Here is a 21,904-nt window from a genome sequence, read left to right as displayed (position 1 = left end):
CGCGCCGCTACTGCGCATGCGTGATAGAGTGCTTCTGCGCATGCATAAAGCGTGCAGATCGCTTCTGCGCATGTGCGAAGCGTGCAGATCGCTTCTGCGCTTGTGGTGAACCCGGAAGTGTACTTCCGGGTTTACCACATTCGTAACCTGAAAAGCCGCAACGTGAAGCAAACATAAGATGAGGTATGGCTGTAGAATAAAAGGTAAAGGGACCCCTGACCATTAGGTCCAGTCGTGACCGACTCTGGGGTTTGCGGCGCTCATCTCGCTTTATTGGCTGAGGGAGCCAGCATTTGTCCGCAGACAGCTTCCGGGTCATGTGGCCAGCATGACTAAGCCGCTTCTGGCGAACCAGAGCAGCGCACGGAAATGCCGTTTACCTTTCCGCCGGAGCGGTACCTATTTATCTACTTGCACTTTGACATGCTTTCAAACTGCTAGGTTGGCAGGAGCAGGGACCGAGCAACGGGAGCTCACCCCATCACGGGGATTTGAACCGCCGACCTTCTGATCGGCAAGTCCTAGCCTCTGTGGTTTAACCCACAGCGTCACCCGCGTCCCTCACTGTAGAATATCAGCCCATAAATATCCATTACACATAATTAAAAACATCAATACATGCCAGTTGGTTAAAAAGATAACTTCATCTTGTTTTCAGAAGACAAATAGCAATGGTGTAAAGGCAATGGCCTTGCGGGTTTGTGGTTCCTGTGTCTAGGAGATAGATCAACTGGTTGGAGCTGTATTCTCCAAAGGAGCAGGTACACAGTCTGGCATCCTCCTTGATCTGCCTCTGTCACCAGAGCCCCACGTGACCTCTGTGGCCAGGAGTGGTCTGACCATGACAGTGGATCCCCAGAGACCCCTCTATTTCCAGATTACCTCCCCACATGAAGCAAAGACCAAATCATGGGTATGTCATGCCCTATGCATTCAGCCGGGAACAATCTGAGATGGTCCTATGGTTGCCATGGAGCCATGAAATCCCGAGGTAATCCAACAGCAGCCTCAGCTTGGCCATGGATGTTGAAATCACCCAGAGTTATTGTTTGGGATTCCTCCAACACCACATTTGGGATACCTCGGCCAACCCAGAGAGGGAAGCTGTTGAGCAATGGTGATATCATTGCGTGTGTTTTCATTAAGATCACCTCCTGGCAAATAGAAGGGGAAGAAATGGAGGCAGTGAGAGATTTTACTTTCTTGGGCTCCATGATCACTGCAGATGGTGACAGCAGCCACGAAATTAAAAGACGCCTGCTTCTTGGGAGAAGGGCAATGACAGGCCTAGACAGCATCTTGAGAAGTAGAGACGTCACCTTGCCAACAAAGGTCCGTATAGTTAAAGCCATGGTTTTCCCAGTAGTGATGTATGGAAGTGAGAGCTGGACCATAAAGAAGGCTGATCGCCGAAGAATTGATGCTTTTGAATTATGGTGCGGGAGGAGACTCTTGAGAGTCCCATGGACTGCAATAAGATCAAACGCATCCATTCTTAAGGAAATCAGCCCTGAGTGCTCACTGGAAGGACAGATCGTGAAGCTGAGGCTCCAATACTTTGGCCACCTCATGAGAAGAGAAGACTCCCTGGAGAAGACACTGATGCTGGGAAAGATGGAGGGCACAAGGAGAAGGGGGCGACAGAGGACGAGATGGTTGGATAGTGTTTTCGAGGTTACCAGCATGAGTTTGACCAAACTGCGGGAGGTAGTGGAGGACAGAGGTGCCTGGCATGCTCTGGTCCATGGGGTCACGAAGAGTCGGAAACGACTAAACAACAACAACAAATTTTATTTTCTGAGAGGATGCCCCTGTTTTTATTTTTATTTTAGTTTCACTGAAATGTAGAATTCAAGCGAAGGAGCTATGGATCTGCTATAACTGAATTTCACAGAGCTTTAAATTATTGAAAACACACACAGTATAACAAGATATTTGTCATGGTAATGAATAATTCAAATTTAGTTTCTGGAAACCTGATGAGATTAGATTTGTATTTCTACTATACTATAGACTGACTAGTCACCATGAAGGACTTCTTTGGGTTGTTATCTATACCGTAATTTATTTATAATTGTGTTTGCTGTGCTTATTCAGTTTGAAATGAATAATAAAAGCTGTCCTTCATGTGATAAGCAGATAATAAATATTTATATAACTTTTTTGTTTGCCTTTTGCCACATGATGCCACCAAAAGTGACATTGAAACTGTGAAACTCCTGGCATTATTTTATGTTACATTTGGTAAACAAAGTAAGGTGTGTGTTTGGGGTTTTTTAAAGGTTTCAGGGGAAAATATTTCGTTTTTCAGCCAGCATTCATTTTGTACAACAATGCCATTGCATGAGTAAAATTCCCCAGTGATTCTATGTTAACTGAAAAGTGGGACAGCCTATTCAATTTTTTAAAAAAAATAATATATCAAGAATTGAAAGATTATGAGTCCAGGAAGGAAATTATATTGTAGTTGTTATTGGAATGACTTGCTTAAGAGAATTGTTGTCAGTCAGTGATGAATTGAATGGACCAATGATGTAACTCATATAGGTAAAGATAAAGGACCTCTGGTCAAAGGTGACTATGGGATTGCGACGCGGGTGGCACTGTGGTCTAAACCACTGAGCCTCTTGGGCTTGCTGATAATAGAAGGTCGGCAGTTCGAATCCCTGCGACGGAGTGAGCTCCTGTTGCTCGGTAGCAGCTCCTGCCAACCTAGCAATTTGAAAGCTCACGAAAAGTGCAAGTAGATAAATAGGTACCAGTCTGGCGGGAAGGTAAATGGCATTTCCATGCACTGCTCTGGTTTCGGTGTTCCACTGCGCCAGAAGTGGCTTAGTCATGCTGGCCACATGATCCGGAAAAACTGTATGTGGACAAACGCCGGCTCCCTCAGTCTGTAAAGCAAGATGAGCGGCGCAACCCCAGAGTCGTCTGCGACTGGGCTTAACTTTCAGGGGTCCTTTACCTTTACCTTTTAAAGGACCCCTGGACAGTTAAGTCCAGTCAAAGGTGACTATGGGGTTGCTGCGTTCAGCTTGCTTTCAGGCCGAGGGAGCCAAAGTTTGTCCACAGACAGATTTCTGGGTTATGTGGCCAGCAGGACTAAACCGCTTCTGGCGGAACACCGTGATGCAAACCAGAGCGCACGGAAACGCCGTTTACCTTCCCGCCGCAGCGGTACCTGTTTATCTACTTGCACTGCTGTGCTTTTGAACTGCTAGGTTGGCAGGAACTGGGACAGAGGAACGGGAGCTCACCCCATCATGGGGATTCGAACCGCCGACCTTCTGATCGGCAAGGCCAAGAGGCTCAGTGGTTTAGACCACAGCGCCACCCGCTCCCTATAACTCATATAAGGCAGCTTAGTATATTGACTAGTTTAAAGTGCACACACATCAGACCTTATCCGAAGTATTTCACTTGTGTGATTTCATCAGCAGCTGATAATTGGTTCTGCCCCCTAACCCAATACTTGGCATTTTGCTTTTCCTCTACCCATCCTCTATTCTGCACCTGACTCCAGTTGGTGGGTTTGGGGTTTCTAGTAAGCAAAGTGGACTTTGCAAACCAAATATGGCCAGTGTCATGGAATAGCACCTCGGAAGCTGTCGTTGTAATAACCCCCCCAGTGCACAAAATAAATGCCCCTACTTTTGGACGCTATGCTGAGAGAGGTAGAACCTGCCACACAGAAGCATTTTTGTTTTTTTGCAACATTCCTACCAATGTAGTATGTATACATTGTTCTTAATTATGAAGCTTGTATAATATTATGTGGTATTTTTTCATCCCCGTGATCAGGTTCATATTTTGGATCTTGGCTCTTTCCCGTTAATGCAGGGTTGCTGTAACATCCAGCGACTCACCGCCACACATTCTTGGAACTTTATTTTTTTAAAAACTTGTAAATTAAGCCATGTCTAGAGGGCACCAACATAGTGTTGCTTATTCATGTGATATGCTATATAAATAACAAATCCACTTTCACATTCATGTGAAAACTTTTTAAATTTCAAAAACAGGAGATCAGTTCTTCATAGCTCAACATACGTAACTTGTATTATACAAACCCCCATTCTATGGACAGGATACTGTGTTTGGGAGAAAGGCTTGTATACCTGATAAGTAGATTATTTATATATATTCTGAATGTACCTAGTTCACATTCCTTTTCATCATTAAGTCTTGTCCTTTGCACTGTTGGATTTTTTACATCTTCTTCCATCTGTGGAATGATGTGCAATTGCCTCTCATCAACTTCAAAATCCTAAAATAGAACAAAATGTGTTTATGGAAAAAGCAGATAATTTAATACAATAAACACAGTTGTGATGTGTATATTTTACAACTATTATATTTTCATATGCTGCCTTAAAAGGAGAACCAAGTTACTATTATCTTTCTCTCCCCCCCCCCCATCTTTATGCCAAAGTGCTTGCAGTGACCACCTCCAAAACTATGTTAGCCATCATGACATTTGTATGCCAAGTCATTAATTGTATTCTTCCAGCTGTGGCTTCTGTCTTCCTGATAGGATCCATGTGGGCTGTGTTTATGGCTGTATCTCTGCTTCTAGGTTTTGCTTGGCTAGAGTCTGCTTCTAGCCAGCTATGTTTGTGAAGAGGCTATAGCTTTGCATAAATTATTTAGAGGAATACCACTGACGTTCTTGGGGGAAATTGTTAACTGTTGCCCTCCAGTTTCTTGCCTCGTGAATTTAGCAGAATTCTTTTTCCCCTGCAGTTTTATTTCATAGGCTCTTTAAGAATCACCCTCTTCTGTTGTATACTTAGAATATTATTGATTGATGGATGGATGGATGGATGGATGGATGGATAGATGGGTGGATTGATTTATTGCTACCCTAATGTATGCTGACTTTCAGAGCAAAGCCCTCCAGGGTGGCTCATGTAAAAAATAATAATTAGTTACATAGGTAAAGGTAAAGGTACCCCTGCCCGTACGGGCCAGTCTTGCCAGACTCTAGGGTTGTGCGCTCATCTCACTCTATAGGCCGGGAGCCAGCGCTGTCCGGAGACACTTCCGGGTCACGTGGCCAGCATGACAAGCTGCATCTGGCGAGCCAGCGCAGCACACGGAACGCCGTTTACCTTCCCGCTGGTAAGCGGTCCCTATTTATCTACTTGCACCCAGAGGTGCTTTCGAACTGCTAGGTTGGCAGGCGCTGGGACCGAACCCCGCCGCGGGCATTCAAACCGCCGACCATGCGATCGGCAAGTCCTAGGCGCTGAGGTTTTACCCACAGCTCCACCTGCGTCCCTACAATATAGGGACATAGTTAGTTACATAGTTACATAGAAAATCTCTACTTTGCTGGCTGGCAATAATGCATTTATTACTAGACGGGTTGCAAAATTTGCCTTGGCTGCAAGTAAGTTGAGAGCTAGGCAGCAAGACAAGTATCATAAGGGGGAGTGTGAGACATGCTTAACTTATGCAAGAATGATTTTTGCTTTGCTGCTGCTGCTGCTTCTGTTATTCAGTTTTAAATCAATTATTTGTATCCTACACATTGTGACCAATTGTGATGGCTTATAGCTTTTAGCAATAAAGATTCATTCATTCATTCAACTGAGAATATTTAGAAAATATATAAAACCATTATACAGATCCAAAACTGTCAATAGCACATTAAAACAATATAGAGGTTAACACATAGCATCCTAATTAAATGCATCTTGAAATAAAAATGTTTTTTAAGATCCATTTAAAAGCTTTCAAAGATGGAGCCATATTTTTTTTCTTTGTAAAGCAATTTTATATTGTCCTTTGGCTCCAGGAGGAATTAGTTACTAGAGTTACCACACTTCATGAAGACTTGATAGTTTTCACTGCCTGGTTGTGCGGAAGGAAGCGACGTGAGGAAATATCATATTTGGATGTTTGAAAAAGATTTTAGTTTTTGATCGACTTATGCGCAAATTATATCCCATTTATTTTAATGGGATATACTCAACAGTATCTTTCAGATTGTGTCCTGATAGCCTTCTTTTTGAGCTGTTTACTCCATTTTCAACTTGAACATCATATGGTATTAAAATAAGCAAAACACTTACAACTACAAAGTGTGTCATTTGTTTTAAGTCTCACACAACGAATAATATTTAGCATTATTTCATTCTAGGATGTTTTGTACTATGAACAACTGAAGTCTAATGTGATTCAGCATGACCTTTTGGTGGACAATTTGATTTATAAAGTGAGTATTTCTAATTTATATATCGCTATCTGTTGTTGTTTGTATCATCATCATCATCATCATCATCATCATCATCATCACTTTTTACTTATGAGTCTCTTTCCATGAGGCATCCTGAAACAATTTGCCCAATTCAGATACCAACTGGGATAATGATCTCCATTTAGAAGGCTTCTCTCTCTGTCTGTACAGTGGTGCCCCGCAAGACGAATGCCTCGCAAGACGGAAAACCCGCTAGACGAAAGGGTTTTCCGTTTTGGAGGTGCTTCGCAAAACGAATTTCCTATGGGCTTGCTTCGCAAGACGAAAATGTATTGCGAGTTCCTGCAGGGTTTTCCCCTTCCCCCCCCCCTTTTCCCAAGCCGCTAAGCCGCTTAACAGCTGATCCGCTAAGCCGCTAAACAGCTGATCTGCTAAGCCGCTTAACAGCTGATCGCTAAGCCGCTTATCAGCTGATCCACTAAGCCGCTTAACAGCTGATCCGCTAAGCCGCTTATCAGCTGATCCGCTAAGCCGCTAATAGCGCTAAGCCGCTAAGCCGCTAATGGGCTTGCTTCGCAAGACGAAAAAACCGCAAGACAAAGAGACTCGCGGAACGGATTCTTTTCGTCTTGTGAGGCACCACTGTATCTATTTGCTGACCGACCAAAGTGTCAGAATCTCTATTTTACTACTTTCAGATGAAAAACAACTGTTATTGTTTGTGAAAGGTTTCATCTAAAATTGCATGTATCTGAAGTATATCTGCAGTGGTTCAGTGCAAGAGTTAATATTTCTGCTGCTCCCCCCGCCCCCATTGAATTATTTTGGAAAGGAAAAGAAAGAACAGGCAAGGATTGGGCAAGCTTCCTTTTTGGGTCACCATTAGCAGTGGCATCAGCCCAGCTTCTTCCATTTTTCCCTTAGGCTCCCCCCCCCCCCACCGTGCCGCTATTGCAGGTTGTTGTTATCTTGCAAGTGTGGTGGCAGCCTGGCTAATATTTTGCATCCTTCACAATGTCCTGTTTCACGGCGTTTGCGGGTGGGTTGGTCGGCCACATCAATAAATGGTGGAGAAACTTCTGCAAAGTGGACGGATTTTTCTGATGCGGAGAGAAGACATTCAGACAATTTCTCAATGTTGCCTCAACTCTTCCAGTGTAACAATTATATGCACAGCTTGCTCAGGAGGAAATGGAAGTTGAATGTCGATTGCTAAAAGCATGTGAGAAGATTTGGATTTGGGGTTGAATAGAGAGAGGGTCTGTCTCAAATGTCATCCTTCAATACAGCCCTGATTCATAAGAGTCCTTCTGAAGCTACTTTTTTTTAATGTAAAACCTGCCTTAATTTACAACCGACAATAACAGCATCCATGGATTCCTATACATTGTCTACTTTGGCTGTTAGTCAGACATCTGTAATTTTGTCCTGAATGGATAGGGAAAGCATGGTGAATAGAGGGGGGAAATGGTTTTTGGCTCTCTGCTGAGTTCATATTTGGGATGGGATATAAATTTTCTGAGTCTGACTCCTCCCCTGATATGCTCCTTTGTTGTGTCTGTGGTAGTGTTGTACCAGTGTGACATTCTGCCACAGCAGTGTTACATTAGAACAAACTGTGATGTATCTTCACAATTCACTGGCTCAGGCTATTTAGGTGGTTTCCTGTGATTTTCCAGAGAAATGGCATCTGGATCATAGGTTTGTGCAGCTATTTTATTCAGTACACACACACACACACACACACAGTGGTACCTCGGGTTAAGTACTTAATTTTTTTCCGGAGGTCTGTTCTTAACCTGAAACTGTTCTTAACCTGAAGCACCACTTTAGCTAGTGGGGCCTCCTGCTGCTGCTGCGCCGCTGGAGCACAATTTCTGTTCTCATCCTGAAGCAAAGTTCTTAACCTGAGGTACTATTTCTGGGTTAGCGGAGTCTGTAACCTGAAGCGTATGTAATCTGAAGCGTATGTAACCCGAGGTACCACTGTACACACATATACATGCATACACACACACACACACACATATATATATATATACACACACACACACACACACACACACATACACACACACACACACACACACACACACATATATATATATATATATATATATATATATATATATATATATATTAGACACTGTAAGACACAGACACTGTAACAATTTAGAAATCACCAAGAACAGATTCCTTGGCCTCTTCGTGTGTCAGTTGTGATAGGAAGGGCATATAGAAATGCAAGCTGTTTTAGAAATGCATAGTTTTACTCTTGTTTTTCAGCTGGGATCCGCAAGCATTTTTGGTATGGCATTGCAGGGGGCTGGACTAGATGACCCTCGGTTCCCTTCCAACCTTAAAATTCTTTGATTCCATGCATTGTCTCAAACTTCTTCAAAACCATTTCTCAGTTCTTGCCACGTGCCATGGCAAAGAAAGCTTATTGTCTGAGAAATACAAACCTAGAACTCTCAAAGGGGTGCATGATTAGTTTTTCGGTTCTTTGATGACTGTGGAATGCAGTTTAAATGTTAATTGGGAGATAATTTGCTTTCCCTCTCCCATTGAAAGAGTGGGGAAACTCCCATTGATGAAAACTAATAAGAAGTGACGTGATCAAATATATCATATGGATATCAGTGCCTAGTGTTATGATGTTACTAATAGATTTTTTTTCTGTGTGCAGGAAATGTGAAGTTGACAGCAGGTGGAGTGAATAGTTATTAACTCTGTAGCATGACAACAATAATATCTTGTTATGCTAATGCATCGCAGGAGCTTCCCAGCTGGAAAATATACTTCTCAAGCTTCAATTTTTTATGGTTTTTCATTTGCAGGATGTGAAGCTGACAGCCAGCAATGATGACTACTACTTCGTGTTTGAGGATTATTTATATCAGGTAATTACTGTTATTGCAACAGCCTGTCAGTGGAAAAAAGTGACAGGCAAATTAGGTACAATTTGTTCCAGGTATCTTTTAAGCTGATAGTGAATTACAGTTGCACTAAGGTGACCAGCGGGGATGCGGGTGGCGCTGTTGGTTAAACCACAGAGTCTAGGACTTGACGATCAGAAGGTTGACGGTTCGAATCCCCGCAACAGGGTGAGCTCCTGTTGTTTGGTCCCAGCTCTTTCCAACCTAGCAGTTCGAAAGCACAAAGTGCAAGTAGATAAATAGGTACCGCTCCAGCGGGAAGGTAAACGGCGTTTCCGTGCGCTGCTCTGGTTCACCAGAAGCAGCTTAGTCATGCTGGCCACATGACCTGGAAGCTGTCTGCGGACAAACGCCAGCTCCCTCGGCCAATAAAGCGAGATGAGCACCGCAACCCCAGAGTCGGTCACGACTGGACCTAATGGTCAGGGGTCCTTTAAAGCTGACCAGCAGCGGAATCCTATGCATGCCTACTTAGAAGTTCTACTATGTTCGGTAGGGCTTTCATTCAAGGAAGTGTGTATACGATTATGGCCTGGATGACTTAGTGCCTCAATTAAATGGATCCATCAGTCACTGTCCAGAATCACTCAGCTCTGCCTGTGCATGGCTAGCTTTTACCACAAACAACCTTCAGCCAGCAGAGTTAAAGATAACTAGCAGGCTAAGTCAAACTCCTACTCAGATTGTCATTTTGTGCAGCCACAATGTTTGGATGACTGGTTTCACTAAGTTAACCCTAGTAGATAAGGATCTAAGACTCTCTGAAAATTGAATCCCCTGGGAAGGGTTACACTTTGAGATGCTAGTTTTTTCTGTACTGTCCATTGATGTGCACTGGTGAATACTTATAGCAGTAATTCTGGACCTCTATTGATTTTCCGTTGGCCATGCGGCATACTCTTTCAGAACACTGTGAATTTTCTCCTACCCTCTCTTCTTTGGAGTATCCCTGGTATAAGAAAAGCCAGATTGAGGGAGCGGAAAGTAGAAAGGCAGTAATTTGTAAGAGAATGTGATTTGTGCAGCTGATAATTAATGGAGGTACAGGAATGGTAATATAATAATAATTTTAATTTATTTATACCCCACCCATCTGGCTGGGTTTCTTCAGCCACTTTGGGCGGCTTCCAACAGAATATTAAAAACACGATAAAACATCGAACATTAAAAACTTCCCTAAACAGGGCTGCCTTCAGAGGTCTTCTAAACATGGAGGTGCTCCTTCAAGTACCGTATTTTTTGCTCTATAAGACTCACTTTTTCCCTCCTAAAAAATAAGGGGAAATGTGTGTGCGTCTTATGGAGCGAATGCAGGCTGCGCAGCTATCACAGAATCCAGAACAGCAAGAGGGATTGCTGCTTTCACTGCACAGAGATCGCGCTTGCTGTTCTGGCTTCTGAGATTCAGATTTTTTTTCTTGTTTTCCTCCTCCAAAAACTAGGTGCGTCTTGTGGTCTGGTGCGTCTTACAGAGCGAAAAATACGGTATACTGGACCGAGGCCATATAGGGCATTAAAGGTCAGCACCAAAACTTTGAATTGTGCTCAGAAACGTAACATGAGCCAATGTAGGTCTTTCAGGACCTGTGTTACATGGTCTCGGCGGCCACTCCCAGCTTGCTATCCACATTAAACAACAGTATGGATGAGCCCTAAGCTATCTAGCTTATTAAGAGCAACTGTGGAGAGAGATTGAAAGATATTGGGGCAGATTCCGCATGCCGAACCCATGTACACTTTGGAGCCCTATGGGACTTGCAGGAGAAAAGTAGTATTGTTGATCATCATTTATATAGAGAGCTACAGATATATATGGTGCTACACAGAATGACATGAACAAAAGGGGTTGGTGGACTACCCCAAGGACCTTGCAACCTAGATTTTGTCACTGATGGCATAAACAGAAAGAAGGAAGGGAAATGGGAGGGTAAAAAATGTGATTAAATGCAGTTAGATGTGCTAAAACCATGTTTCAGCTGGAGATGGAGATTAAAAGGCAAAGAAAAGGTAAGTTTTGAGAAAGGTGTGAGATAAGAGTTTTGGAAGGAACTCCCAGAAAAAAAAAATGTTTAAAAGGTAAATACCATTTATATATATTAGTATTAAGCAGTCTCTTGTCCTAAAGCTCTGCACAGGAAATGTTGTATTCTTATATTTATATAATACTGTTTCCGACCTTGAACACTTAGGATGGGGAAGTGCTAGTCTTAAGTAAACAAGCATCCGTAATTTATTACCTTTGCTTCTAGTAAAGGAGAGCCAACTAATTTGTGTGGACTTGCATATATTGTTTCTTTTTAGTCTCCTTAAATGGAAGCTTATTACATTTGCAAATTTCCTAATGTGTATTCGATTGCAGTGTCTACATAAATGTCATGGGGGAGGCTTCACATTTTCGTGGCACTTTCAACTCGATTAGTCACAGCTGTTCGGGTGGGCTTGTCATTTTGTCGATTATAGCTACATAAAACAAGCTGAAATATATTGGAGGCTGAATGTATCCCTCCTTAGAGGACAGACTGATTTGTTTAGTCCTCTGAATGCTAGAAATTAACAATAATTAGGACTCCTGGTTTTTTATGTGATATGTATGATGCTGTTTTTTTTAATATTAAAAATATACAGCAGAATTTATACCTCCCTATCCATCTTTACCAGTAATACTAATGTACTAATTGAAAGCTCATGATCTGAGCACGAGTCCTTATCTAGTCAAAGCAGCAGCACCTATATACAAGTATTAGCAGGTTCAGGGGAAGCCTGCAGTTTGCAGAAATACAAAAAACGTTACCGGTAGTTAAAAACAACCTTAATGTGGGGAAGAACCTCAAAAATAGACCAGTGTGTCCCCATATAGATGTTTTGATAGGCTTGCCTAAACAAGAATGTTTTGATCATGTGCCAAAAAAATACAGCAAAAGCACTTCTCTAAATGTCTATTAACAGGGAGTATCAAAGTGCAGGTACCACTACACTAAAAGACTGATTTGAACAGGTCCCAAGTTGTTACCGGTTTTATATACCTACAGTATCGTTACTGTTGGTACGTGGGTGGCATTGTGATCTAAACCACTGAACCTCTTGGGCTTGCTGATCGGAAGGTCAGTGGTTCGAATCTCTATGGTGGGGTGAGCTCCCATTGCTCTGTCCCAGCTCCTGCCAACCTAGCAGTTCAAAAGCACACCAGTGCAAGTAGATAAATAGGTACCGCTGCAGCGGGAAGGTAAATAGCATTTCCGTGCACTCTGGTTTCCATCACTGTGTTCCGTTGCGCCAGAAGCGGTTTAGTCCTGCTGGCCACATGACCTAGAAAGCTGTCTGTTGACAAACGCCGGCTCCCTCGGCCTGAAAGCAAGATGAGCGCCACAACCCCAGAGTCGTCTTTGACTGGACTTAACCGTCCAGGGGTCCTTTACCTTTTTTTATCCTTTACCAACAGTAACACCTGAAACTTGGCTTGGTAGCAAACTGGCAACCAGTGAATATCTATGAGCAGAATTGTTATATGGTGACAGAGTCCCACAGCTGTCAGTACCTGTATTCTGCAAAAAATGCAGTTTCCGGGTCAAGTGGAAGGGAAGCCCCACACAGAGTACATGGCAGTAATCCAATCTTGAAGTCAGCAATGCCTAAACTGCTGTGGTCAAGTTATCCTGGTTGTAGCTGTTGTACCCAGTGCAGCTGCTAAAAGACACTTCAACCACCGAGGCTGCCTATTCTCCCAGTGACAAAGGTGGAACCAGAAGAACCCTCATACTCTGGACCTGCTATTTCAGGGGAAGCACAGCCCAGTCCTGGGCAGGCAAAATCAATCCAAAAATCTGTTTCATAATTAAAAGGAGCTTCCGGACTGGCAGAAGGTAGAATGAAAAATATTTCCAGTCAGTGGTCGCTTGACAGTTTTGACTGATGGAAGTCTCAAACGCCACTTTCTGAATCAGTTAGCTCTGAAATGCTAACGACGGTGCAAACTCATCTCTGTCAGAGTAAATAATCCGATGTCATTCAAAATCCTGGGGATAAATATAGATAAGTCAGTTACCCGTAAATTGCTCTCTGCAGGGCAGTACTAAGTTACCATTTTGCAAAAATGGTGTGTGTCCTTGTTCATCTCATTCATCAACGAAAACACTGACCAGTGCAGAGAACAAATGAATGGGCAGGAAATGAACAGAATTAAACTTTCTTGTAGGTGTGGTCACTCCTATACCTCATTGCAGGCAGCTATCTAAGAGTAAAAATTCATATTAGAAAGTGAAAACTGGGGCTCTAACTGCATATACCTTGTGGGGAGGGACACATCACTTAGAATAGAGTGTCATTTGGTGGGAGGGGTTGCTCAGTGCATCCCCACCCCCCAATTCCCCTGGAAATGTTACTCTATGCTTGGAGACACGTTGTTGTTTTCTTGCTCTTTTTCGTTTAGCCAGGCCCGCCTATGGAGAAAATGGCCTAGTGGAATTTTCAGGGAACTATTGGCTGGCACAGCAAGTACAATCGTACCTTGGTTCTCAAACGCCTTGTGACTCGAATGTTTTGGCTCCCAAACGCCGCAAACCCGGAAGTGAGTGGTTTTGGTTTGCGGACATTTTTTGGAACCCGAAAGTCCAACGCAGCTTTGGCGGCTTCCGATTGAGTGCAGGAAGCTCCTGCAGCCAATCAGAACCCGTGATTTGGTTTTCGAATGTTTTCCAAAGTCAAACGGACTTCCGGAATGGATTCCACTCAAGAACCAAGGTACCTTCCTCCTGCCTACTTGATTCTCCTTTGAAAATCTGCTTCCCACGTTCACCTTAACCATCAGAGGACACATGTTTAATGTATAAGTTCTGTTGGAAGCAACGCCTTTGTTTGGGGAGAATGAAGGGACTTGTCTTTCCCATCTAATTTTGGCTAAATACAGACATTTGTGGTACTACGGCATTAAGTTTGATTCAGCACAAACACCTTGATAACTATACAAATATAATGAAGTCTGTGTGCGTGTTTTAGCTGCAAAGGAAGCATCCCCAGTTTTCTTAATGCCTCATTACAGATGTTTCTCTGTGTCTCATACAAGCAAATGCAGTGATAAGATTGGGGAGAATGGATTGCATGCGACGTCTGGACTGATCAAGTCATATCCTCCCCAGCTTCTTTAAAACTAAGTCATTGCTTAGCAGGAGAGGTAGCCTTGCACTGATTCATTCATTTATTTATAGGTGCCATCAGACCATCACAAAGCAAGGGAGTTATATATTGGTGTAAAACCTAACAACCAATAGCAATGGACACAAACCAAAATATTTTTTTTTTATAAAATATTTTATTGCAATTTTTTAACAAAAGAAAATCACCAAACATATGAAACACCATCACCACTAAATAACAAACAAAGAAGACATAGATAGACAAAAATATAAAACATAAGATATAACAAAGAAAAAAGAAAGAATCACAACCTTTCATACATTTTTTCCATAACTATCTGGACTTCCTCACGTCTCCCTTTCCTGCGTTCTCCGTAAAAAAATTATAAACCGCAATTTATTACCTTATTTCAATTCTTATGTTCTAGTTCTCATACATTATGACTCTAATTTTAAATGTTTCCATCAAATATTTAACTGCTTAGTTTAGGCATAACATTACTTCAAATCTCATCTTTATCATTCCACTTATTCTCATATATTTCTCATCTAGGCTACTGATGCCATATTATTTCCTTTCATGCACTTTCTTAACATTCATACAATTTATAAATTTTTTGTAAATAGTCTTTAAACTTCTTCCAGTCCTCTTCCACCGCCTCTTTTCCCAGGTCTCGAATTCTGCTAGTCATCTCGGCCAGCTCCATGTAGTCTATCAGTTGTGTTTGCCATTCTTCCAGTGTGGGCAAATCTTGTGTCTTCCAATATTTTGCAATAAGTATTCTTGCTGCTGTTGTTGCATACATAAAAAAAATTCTGACCTTCTTTAACACCTTCTGGTCGACAATGCCTAAAAGGAAGGCCTCTGGTTTCTTAGGGAAGGTATACTTAAATACCTTTTTTAACTCATTGTAGATCATTTCCCAGAAGGCCTTTACTCTCGGACAGGTCCACCAAAGGTGAAAGAATGTTCCTTCAGTCTCCTTACATTTCCAACATTTATTATCATGCAAGTGGTGTATTTTTGCAAGCTTGACTGGGGTCATGTACCACCTATATATCATTTTCATAATATTTTCTTTCAAGGCATTACATGCCGTAAACTTTACACTGGTGGTCCATAACCTTTCCCAGTCAGCAAACATAATATTGTATCCAATATCCTGTGCCCATTTTATCATAGCTGATTTAACCGTTTCATCTTGTGTGTTCCATTTCAACAGCAAGTTATACATTCTTGAAAGTACCTTAGTCTTGGGTTCTAACAGTTCTGTTTCTAGTTTCGATTTTTCCACCTGGAATCCTATCTTGGACACAAACCAAAATAAAACACAAACTTCACATTTTGAATTTCCTTGGTGAACTGCAATACTCTCTGATGGGTCCCTATCTGAACAAGTGCTAACGTAAAATTAAATTTACACGGAGCATAAATAAAGTGACGTAAAACCTGACTTTTCTTGTTTAAAGAGTTACAGTGTTCTTGCTAAAGAGCTATTCTCGAATTGGCAGGACTTTGTTGCTTGCCCAGGCCTTTCTGCCCAGGGATGGGCCATCCCAGCTTTGCTTATTGCTAGAAATATAAGGCTTTCACTGTTCTTGGGGAAAGTTGAGAATTCAAATGGCAGGAAACAGGACAGGAAGCAAACGTATGTGCATCTGCATTCTGAACAACAGCCAGAACTTCACTTTTCTCTTTGTATTCACCCCAGTTGTTATAAATTAGCTTTTAATTTTTCCTATTTATTAGTACTTTGTTGAGTGTACTATGTTTTGACAGTTCAGATAAGATCAAAAGCTGGTAATGAATAGTGTTGGTTGTAAAGTGTGTGTTTAAGATAAAGGCCCTTTGTCATCTGAAAAAATGTTAATCTGCAAAATAGTAAGCTGCTCAAGGAGGTAAAAACCATATCTCGGCCAGAAAATTATTATGTCCTCTGTCAGAAGGGCAGACATTTTCCCAAGACATTTTTGCTTTTGACAAATGTAATTATCGAAAGGCTGCGTTTACAAAAATATTAAACAAAAAGGAGCTGTCTGAGTGGATGATGCACAGGGAGACATTGCCATGGCGCTGAAAGCATTCCAGGTAGAATGCAGATCCATACACTTTCCCTTCCTGTCTGCTATGCAGCTGCATAGATTTGTCCATACTTTTACAGCAAAATTAAATGTAATGCAAGAGATCCATGATCAGATCTCCCAGTTTCCTGGTTTTCTTAAAAGCAGCTAACAGGGAACCTCAAATTGCAGAAGCGGGGTTAATATTTTCCATCGATGTCTCTGTCCATCTGTCTCTCCCTCTCCCTCCCCCCCCACCTGTTATTTGTCCAGCTGGGGAAAACACAGGTGAAAACAGAATTAGATTTCCAGGAATGCTTCCATCTCTTCAAAATCTAAACAAAAGAACTGTTCTTTTAGACAACTAATGCAATTTTGAGGAGGAAACACAGTTTATCTTGCCTTCATTCTACCTAGAATGCCATGGTAATGTTTCACTGTACATCATCCACTCAGACAGCTCCTTTTTGTTTAATATTTTTGTAAACGCAGCCTTTTGATAATTATATTTGTCAAAAGCAAAAATGTCTTGGGAAAATGTCTGCGCTTCTGACAGAGGACATAATAATTTTCTGGCTTTTACCTCCTTGAGCAGCTTACTATTTTGCAGATTAACATTTTTTTTGGGGAGACAAAGGGCCTTTATCTTAAACACACACTTTACACCCAACATTATTCATTACCAGCTTTTGATCCTATCTAAACTATCAAAACATGGTACACTCAACAAAGTACTAATATATGGGAAAAAATTAAAAGCTAATTTATAACAACAGAGGTGAATACAAAGAGAAAAGTGAAGTTCTGGCTGTTGTTCAGAATGAAGGCAAGATAAACTGTTTCCTCCTCAAACTTGCATTAGTTGTCTAAAAGACCAGTTCTTTTGTTTAGATTTTGAAGAGATGGAAGCACTCCTGGAAATGTAATTCTGTTTTCACCTGTGTTTTCCACAGCTGGATAAATAGCAGGTGTGTATGTGTGAGAAAGAGAGACAGAGACATGGATGGAAAATATTAACACCCCCCCTTTCTGCAATTTGAGGTTCCCTGTTAGCTGCTTTTAAGAAAACCAAGAAAATGGGAGATCTGATCAGGGATCTCTTACATTACATTTAGTTTTGCTGTAAAAGTGTGGACAAATCTATTGTCTGAATTAGATATACTTTGCTCTGAATTGGCGAGACAATTTACATGTTATAGAGAAACTCAGGGATTTAACTCACCTTTCTCAAAGTGTCCAGTACAACTTGAGAGGATGAAGAGGCTAACCTAGTCAAATTTATTTGCCTGTATTTTTATTTTGCAGGATATGGCAGTTTAATGTCAAACTTCGAGGTGATTTTATTCATTGAACAGTTTCTGATATTCCTGTTGTTGTTTTTACAGGTATTACTTTGTTTCTCTCGAGACACTTCAGTGTTGGAACACTTTGCGTACAATAGTGCTACTCCACCCAAGTCATACGTTCGAGGTAAAGAAACAAATATTTATTGATGGTATTTATAAAAGATTATTGTTGGTGACCAGCTTTGACTTCCGCTGGTGATCGTCAACGGCTGAGCAGGACTCAAAACCAGATTTCTCTGGTCCAGGTCTTAACACTACAATGCAAACTGTATTTGTGGCCCATCACAAATAACCTACTTTTGTGCTGCCTGCAAAAACAGGTGGATTTTTTAATTGGCTTTTTTGTTGCAGAGGTTGAGTACTTGGCAGCAAAGCTGGTAGGCTACATTCGGGGTGGCAAGTCTTGTGTTGCGCAAGTCTGACAAAGAGCGGGACTAGACATTATGTGTTGTTCTGTGTTTCTTTTTCCAGGCTTTGCCTCGTTCTATATACTGAGGCTGCAATTTGAAGCTGAAGACCAGGGGAAGAGGGTCATTCTAATCTTTCCCTCTTGCAGTGCTTTTCTCCTGACAAGTCTCACCCACTGCTACTGTTATCCCTGCGGAGGGAAAAAATAGCATGTACCCATACTTTTTTTGATAGTGACTGTAAAGGCAGCTGGCTGTGTGTTTGTGCTTTCTTTTCAGTTGCCTACATGTGAGGCAGTTCAATACTTTAAACAGCTATAATAGGATTACTCTCCCCGCCATAAAAGTAGGAAGTCTACAAATGTATATTTCCTGGCAACAGATTGCTTTTGACTTTGTGCCCAACTGTTACTGCATTTTAAAAATGCTAATTATGTTTTATAATGCAGCTTTAAAAAAATTCCTACAGGATTCAATGGTGCGGATTGGATTTTCACTGCTAAACATTCTGCACATGAACAGTATTTATGAAAGATTGATTGATTGATTGATTGATTGATTGATTAATTGATTGATTGAATTTATATACCGCCCTATAGTAGGAGGTTTCAGGGCGGTTCACAGAAAAGATGAAACAGATCAAAAGCACCACTAGAGAGCATTTTCATCTACCATAAAACCTACCATGACTGTCATCTTTTACATTCTCTCCAGATCGCATCATAGGTCCCTGCTTAACTTCAGAGAGAAAATGACCCTATTTTAAAATTCATGTAGGCATATGCTAAAACAGCAGTTTCACTCAAATAATGCTTCTGCGCTCTAGATTTAAATGGGTTTGATCCTCTCAAAGCAAAGCACTTTTTAAGTCCTGCTAATTTCTTTTAAGCCTTAGGGATACTAGGCTGAAGGGATGGGGGAGAGGGAATGACGCTTGGCTTTGTCATGGAAATCTGTCTTCACAGAAAGCGAAGGCAGGAAGGCAGTTTTGTATTGTGCTGGGTAGAACAGCCTAAGATTCTCTTCTCTTTCCAGTAGAAGGTCTCAGCTGATCCCCCCCCCCCAAAAAAAAACCCCAACAACCATGGTGTGCTCTGTTCCCCTTGATGCCTTGAGAGAAAAAGTGGTGGCCCTTTAACTGAATGGGCAGCAGAGTTTTCACCACTTTTTGCTCCCTTCCCTTCCTCTGCCTGATGTGACCCAGGGCAGAAATGATCAGGACCTCACACTTCCTTTCCCTGTCATAACAACTGCATGGAACTTTAATTTGACCAGGGAAGTGGGGTTGCAAAGAGGGCTTAGTCCTTTTCTTCTTAGCCCTGATATATGGCCTTTTCCTTCAGAAGCTCATTTGGGTGAAGAGGGGAATGGAGGCAGGTTTGGGTCCCTTATCTCCGTGCTGCTATGGAGAGAGTATGCCAAAAGGAGTCAGCTTTTCCCTTCACTTAAAATTGAGCAACGGCAGGTTCAAATCCTAGCTGCAAAGGAAATGTGATGGGAAAGATCCATGATGAGGATTTCCCAGAGACATTTTTACTCCAAAGTTGCTGGAACAGCTGCTAGTTTAACTGCGATTGTGGGAGGGATGTTTAACTCCCTTCCCATCTCCGAAATAGATATGAAGAAGGATAATTACAGCAGGGAAATGCCATAGAAAGAAAGCGTTAAGCACCCAGTGATAGTTTGCCAGTCAAACTACCAGCCTCACACGACTGTTATAAATTAAATCTACCTATCTATGAGAGAACCGAACCATCAATCACATCCGCTTTGGTCTCAGTATTTGAACTGTTATTGCTAAATAGCTAGTAAAGTGAGAAAACCACTCACTCACTTGGTCTGTGAGCTGCCCTGAGACCTCCAGGTACAGTGGTACCTCGGGTTACGTACACTTCAGGTTACAAATGCTTCAGGTTACAGACTCCGCTAACCCAGAAATAGTACCTTGGGTTAAGAACTTTGTTTCAGGATGAGAACAGAAATCGTCCAGTGGTGCGGCGGCAGCAGGAGGCCCCAATAGCTAAAGTGGTGCTTCAGGTTAAGAACAGTTTCAGGTTAAGAACGGACCTCCGGAACGAATTAAGTACTTAACCCGAGGTACCACTGTATAGGGTGGTACATAAAATCAATCAATCAATCAATCAATCCTGTCCAACTTGCTTGTCTGCATGCAAAGTCAGAAATGCAGAGCAGGATTGTTTCCCCAAAATTCATATTAAGAAATCCAATAAGTGGCTGTTAAAAGTTTGAGTAAGACATGTTTCACATATTTGCATAGATCTCATTCATTGTTTGTTCTTTTAGAAGATTATTTTGTAGATTGGTCTGTTTTACAGCTCTGTAGCGTTACACCATAGGGACGCGGGTGGCGCTGTGGGTTAAACCACAGAGCCTAGGACTTGCCGATCAGAAGGTCGGCGGTTCGAATCCCCACGACGGGGTGAGCTCCCGTTGCTCGGTCCCTGCTTCTGCCAACCTAGCAGTTCGAAAGCACGTCAAAGTGCAAGTAGATAAATAGGTACCTCTCCGGCGGGAAGCTAAACGGTGTTTCCGTGTGCTGCTCTGGTTTGCCAGAAGCGGCTTAGTCATGCTGGCTACATGACCCGGAAGCTGTACGCCAGCTCCCTCGGCCAATAAAGCGAGATGAGCACCGCAACCCCAGATTCGGCCACGACTGAACCTTATGGTCAGGGGTCCCTTTACCTTTACTAGCGTTACACCATAATCATTCCTAATTTCCCACTGCCATTTCACTTTCTCAACTGTATCAGATCTACATTTTCAATTTGGAAAAGTCTTTGTTCTCTTCCCATACGTCTGTTACTTACTCTTTTCCATTGACTGTTCTTTTCACAGGGAAACTTGGCATGGAAGAATATGCTGTCTTTTATCCGCCAAATGGTAAAACAGTTATCCTGTTGCCTCCTCTAGTGGGGAAAGGGGAAACTGCAGTAATTTCTAAGACCACGAATTCTCCTGATTTATGTAACGGACAACTGGAAATACAACAGGCTTTGACAGGAAGGGGTTTCCCTCTTCTCTTAGAGAATTGACCATGTTTTATCATGTTCTAGCCACTGTTTGGGCATGCTTAATCCCACTGTTGTCTTTGGCTGAGCCTATTTTGCATATGCTGTAGTACAATTTTTACAGCACGAGCTGCCCTTTCTGCCACTAGCTCATGGTTTGGAGTTGGAAGTCTGTGGGAGCGGGCTTGCTGAATCCATTCCCAACTCACCATGCGATTTGCATTAGTTGCAAGTGAGTTGCACAATTTGCAGACTGGGCCACCTGTATTTGGGGGACTGGAATACGGCAGCCCTGCGCTAAGACCTTCTAGCAGTTGGTCCCTTACCTTTCCCGCCCCGACCTGGCCACAGTGATACATGCGACGGTCACCTCCAGGCTTGACTACTGTAATTCGCTCTACGCAGGGCTGCCCTTGAAGCTGTCCCAGAAACTCCAGCGGGTGCAGAATGCTGCAGCGAGGCTCCTCACAGGGTCTCTGCCATGGGAGCATATTCACCCGGTGCTTTTCCAGCTGCACTGGGTCCCGGTGGAGTACAGGGTCAGATAGAAGGTGCTGATTTTGACCTTTAAAGCCCTTCACGGCCTAGGACCCTTGTACCTACGGGACCGCCTCTCCCGGTATGCCCCACAGAGGACCTTAAGGTCCATATATAGCAACAGCCTAGAGGTCCCGGGCCCTAAGGAAGTTAGATTAGCCTCAACCAGAGCCAGGGCCTTCTCAACACTGGCTCCGGCCTGGTGGAACGCTCTGTCTCTTGACACCAGGGCCCTGCGGGATCTGATCTCTTTC

General features: G+C 42.4%; 1 protein-coding gene across 3 annotated transcripts in view; it reads left to right on the top strand.

Moving 5' to 3' along the window:
• TBC1D19 (TBC1 domain family member 19) overlaps positions 1-21,904 on the top strand; it is a 74,445-nt gene that overhangs the window by 34,412 nt on the left and 18,129 nt on the right. For 2 of the 3 annotated variants that reach the window (XM_077934403.1, XM_028743597.2), the window contains 4 exons: positions 6,146-6,220; positions 9,043-9,105; positions 17,717-17,801; positions 20,941-20,985. In XM_077934403.1, the coding sequence (XP_077790529.1) occupies positions 6,146-6,220; positions 9,043-9,105; positions 17,717-17,801; positions 20,941-20,985 (268 nt within the window). The remainder of the gene's footprint in view (positions 1-6,145; positions 6,221-9,042; positions 9,106-17,716; positions 17,802-20,940; positions 20,986-21,904) is intronic. The other variant, XM_028743598.2, reaches the window with a different exon arrangement.

This window comes from Podarcis muralis, chromosome 9 (assembly GCF_964188315.1).
Source record: "Podarcis muralis chromosome 9, rPodMur119.hap1.1, whole genome shotgun sequence".
Lineage (NCBI taxonomy): Eukaryota > Metazoa > Chordata > Lepidosauria > Squamata > Lacertidae > Podarcis > Podarcis muralis.
The sequence above is the reverse complement of the archived record's forward strand: the minus strand, read 5'-3'. Positions and strand labels throughout refer to the sequence as shown.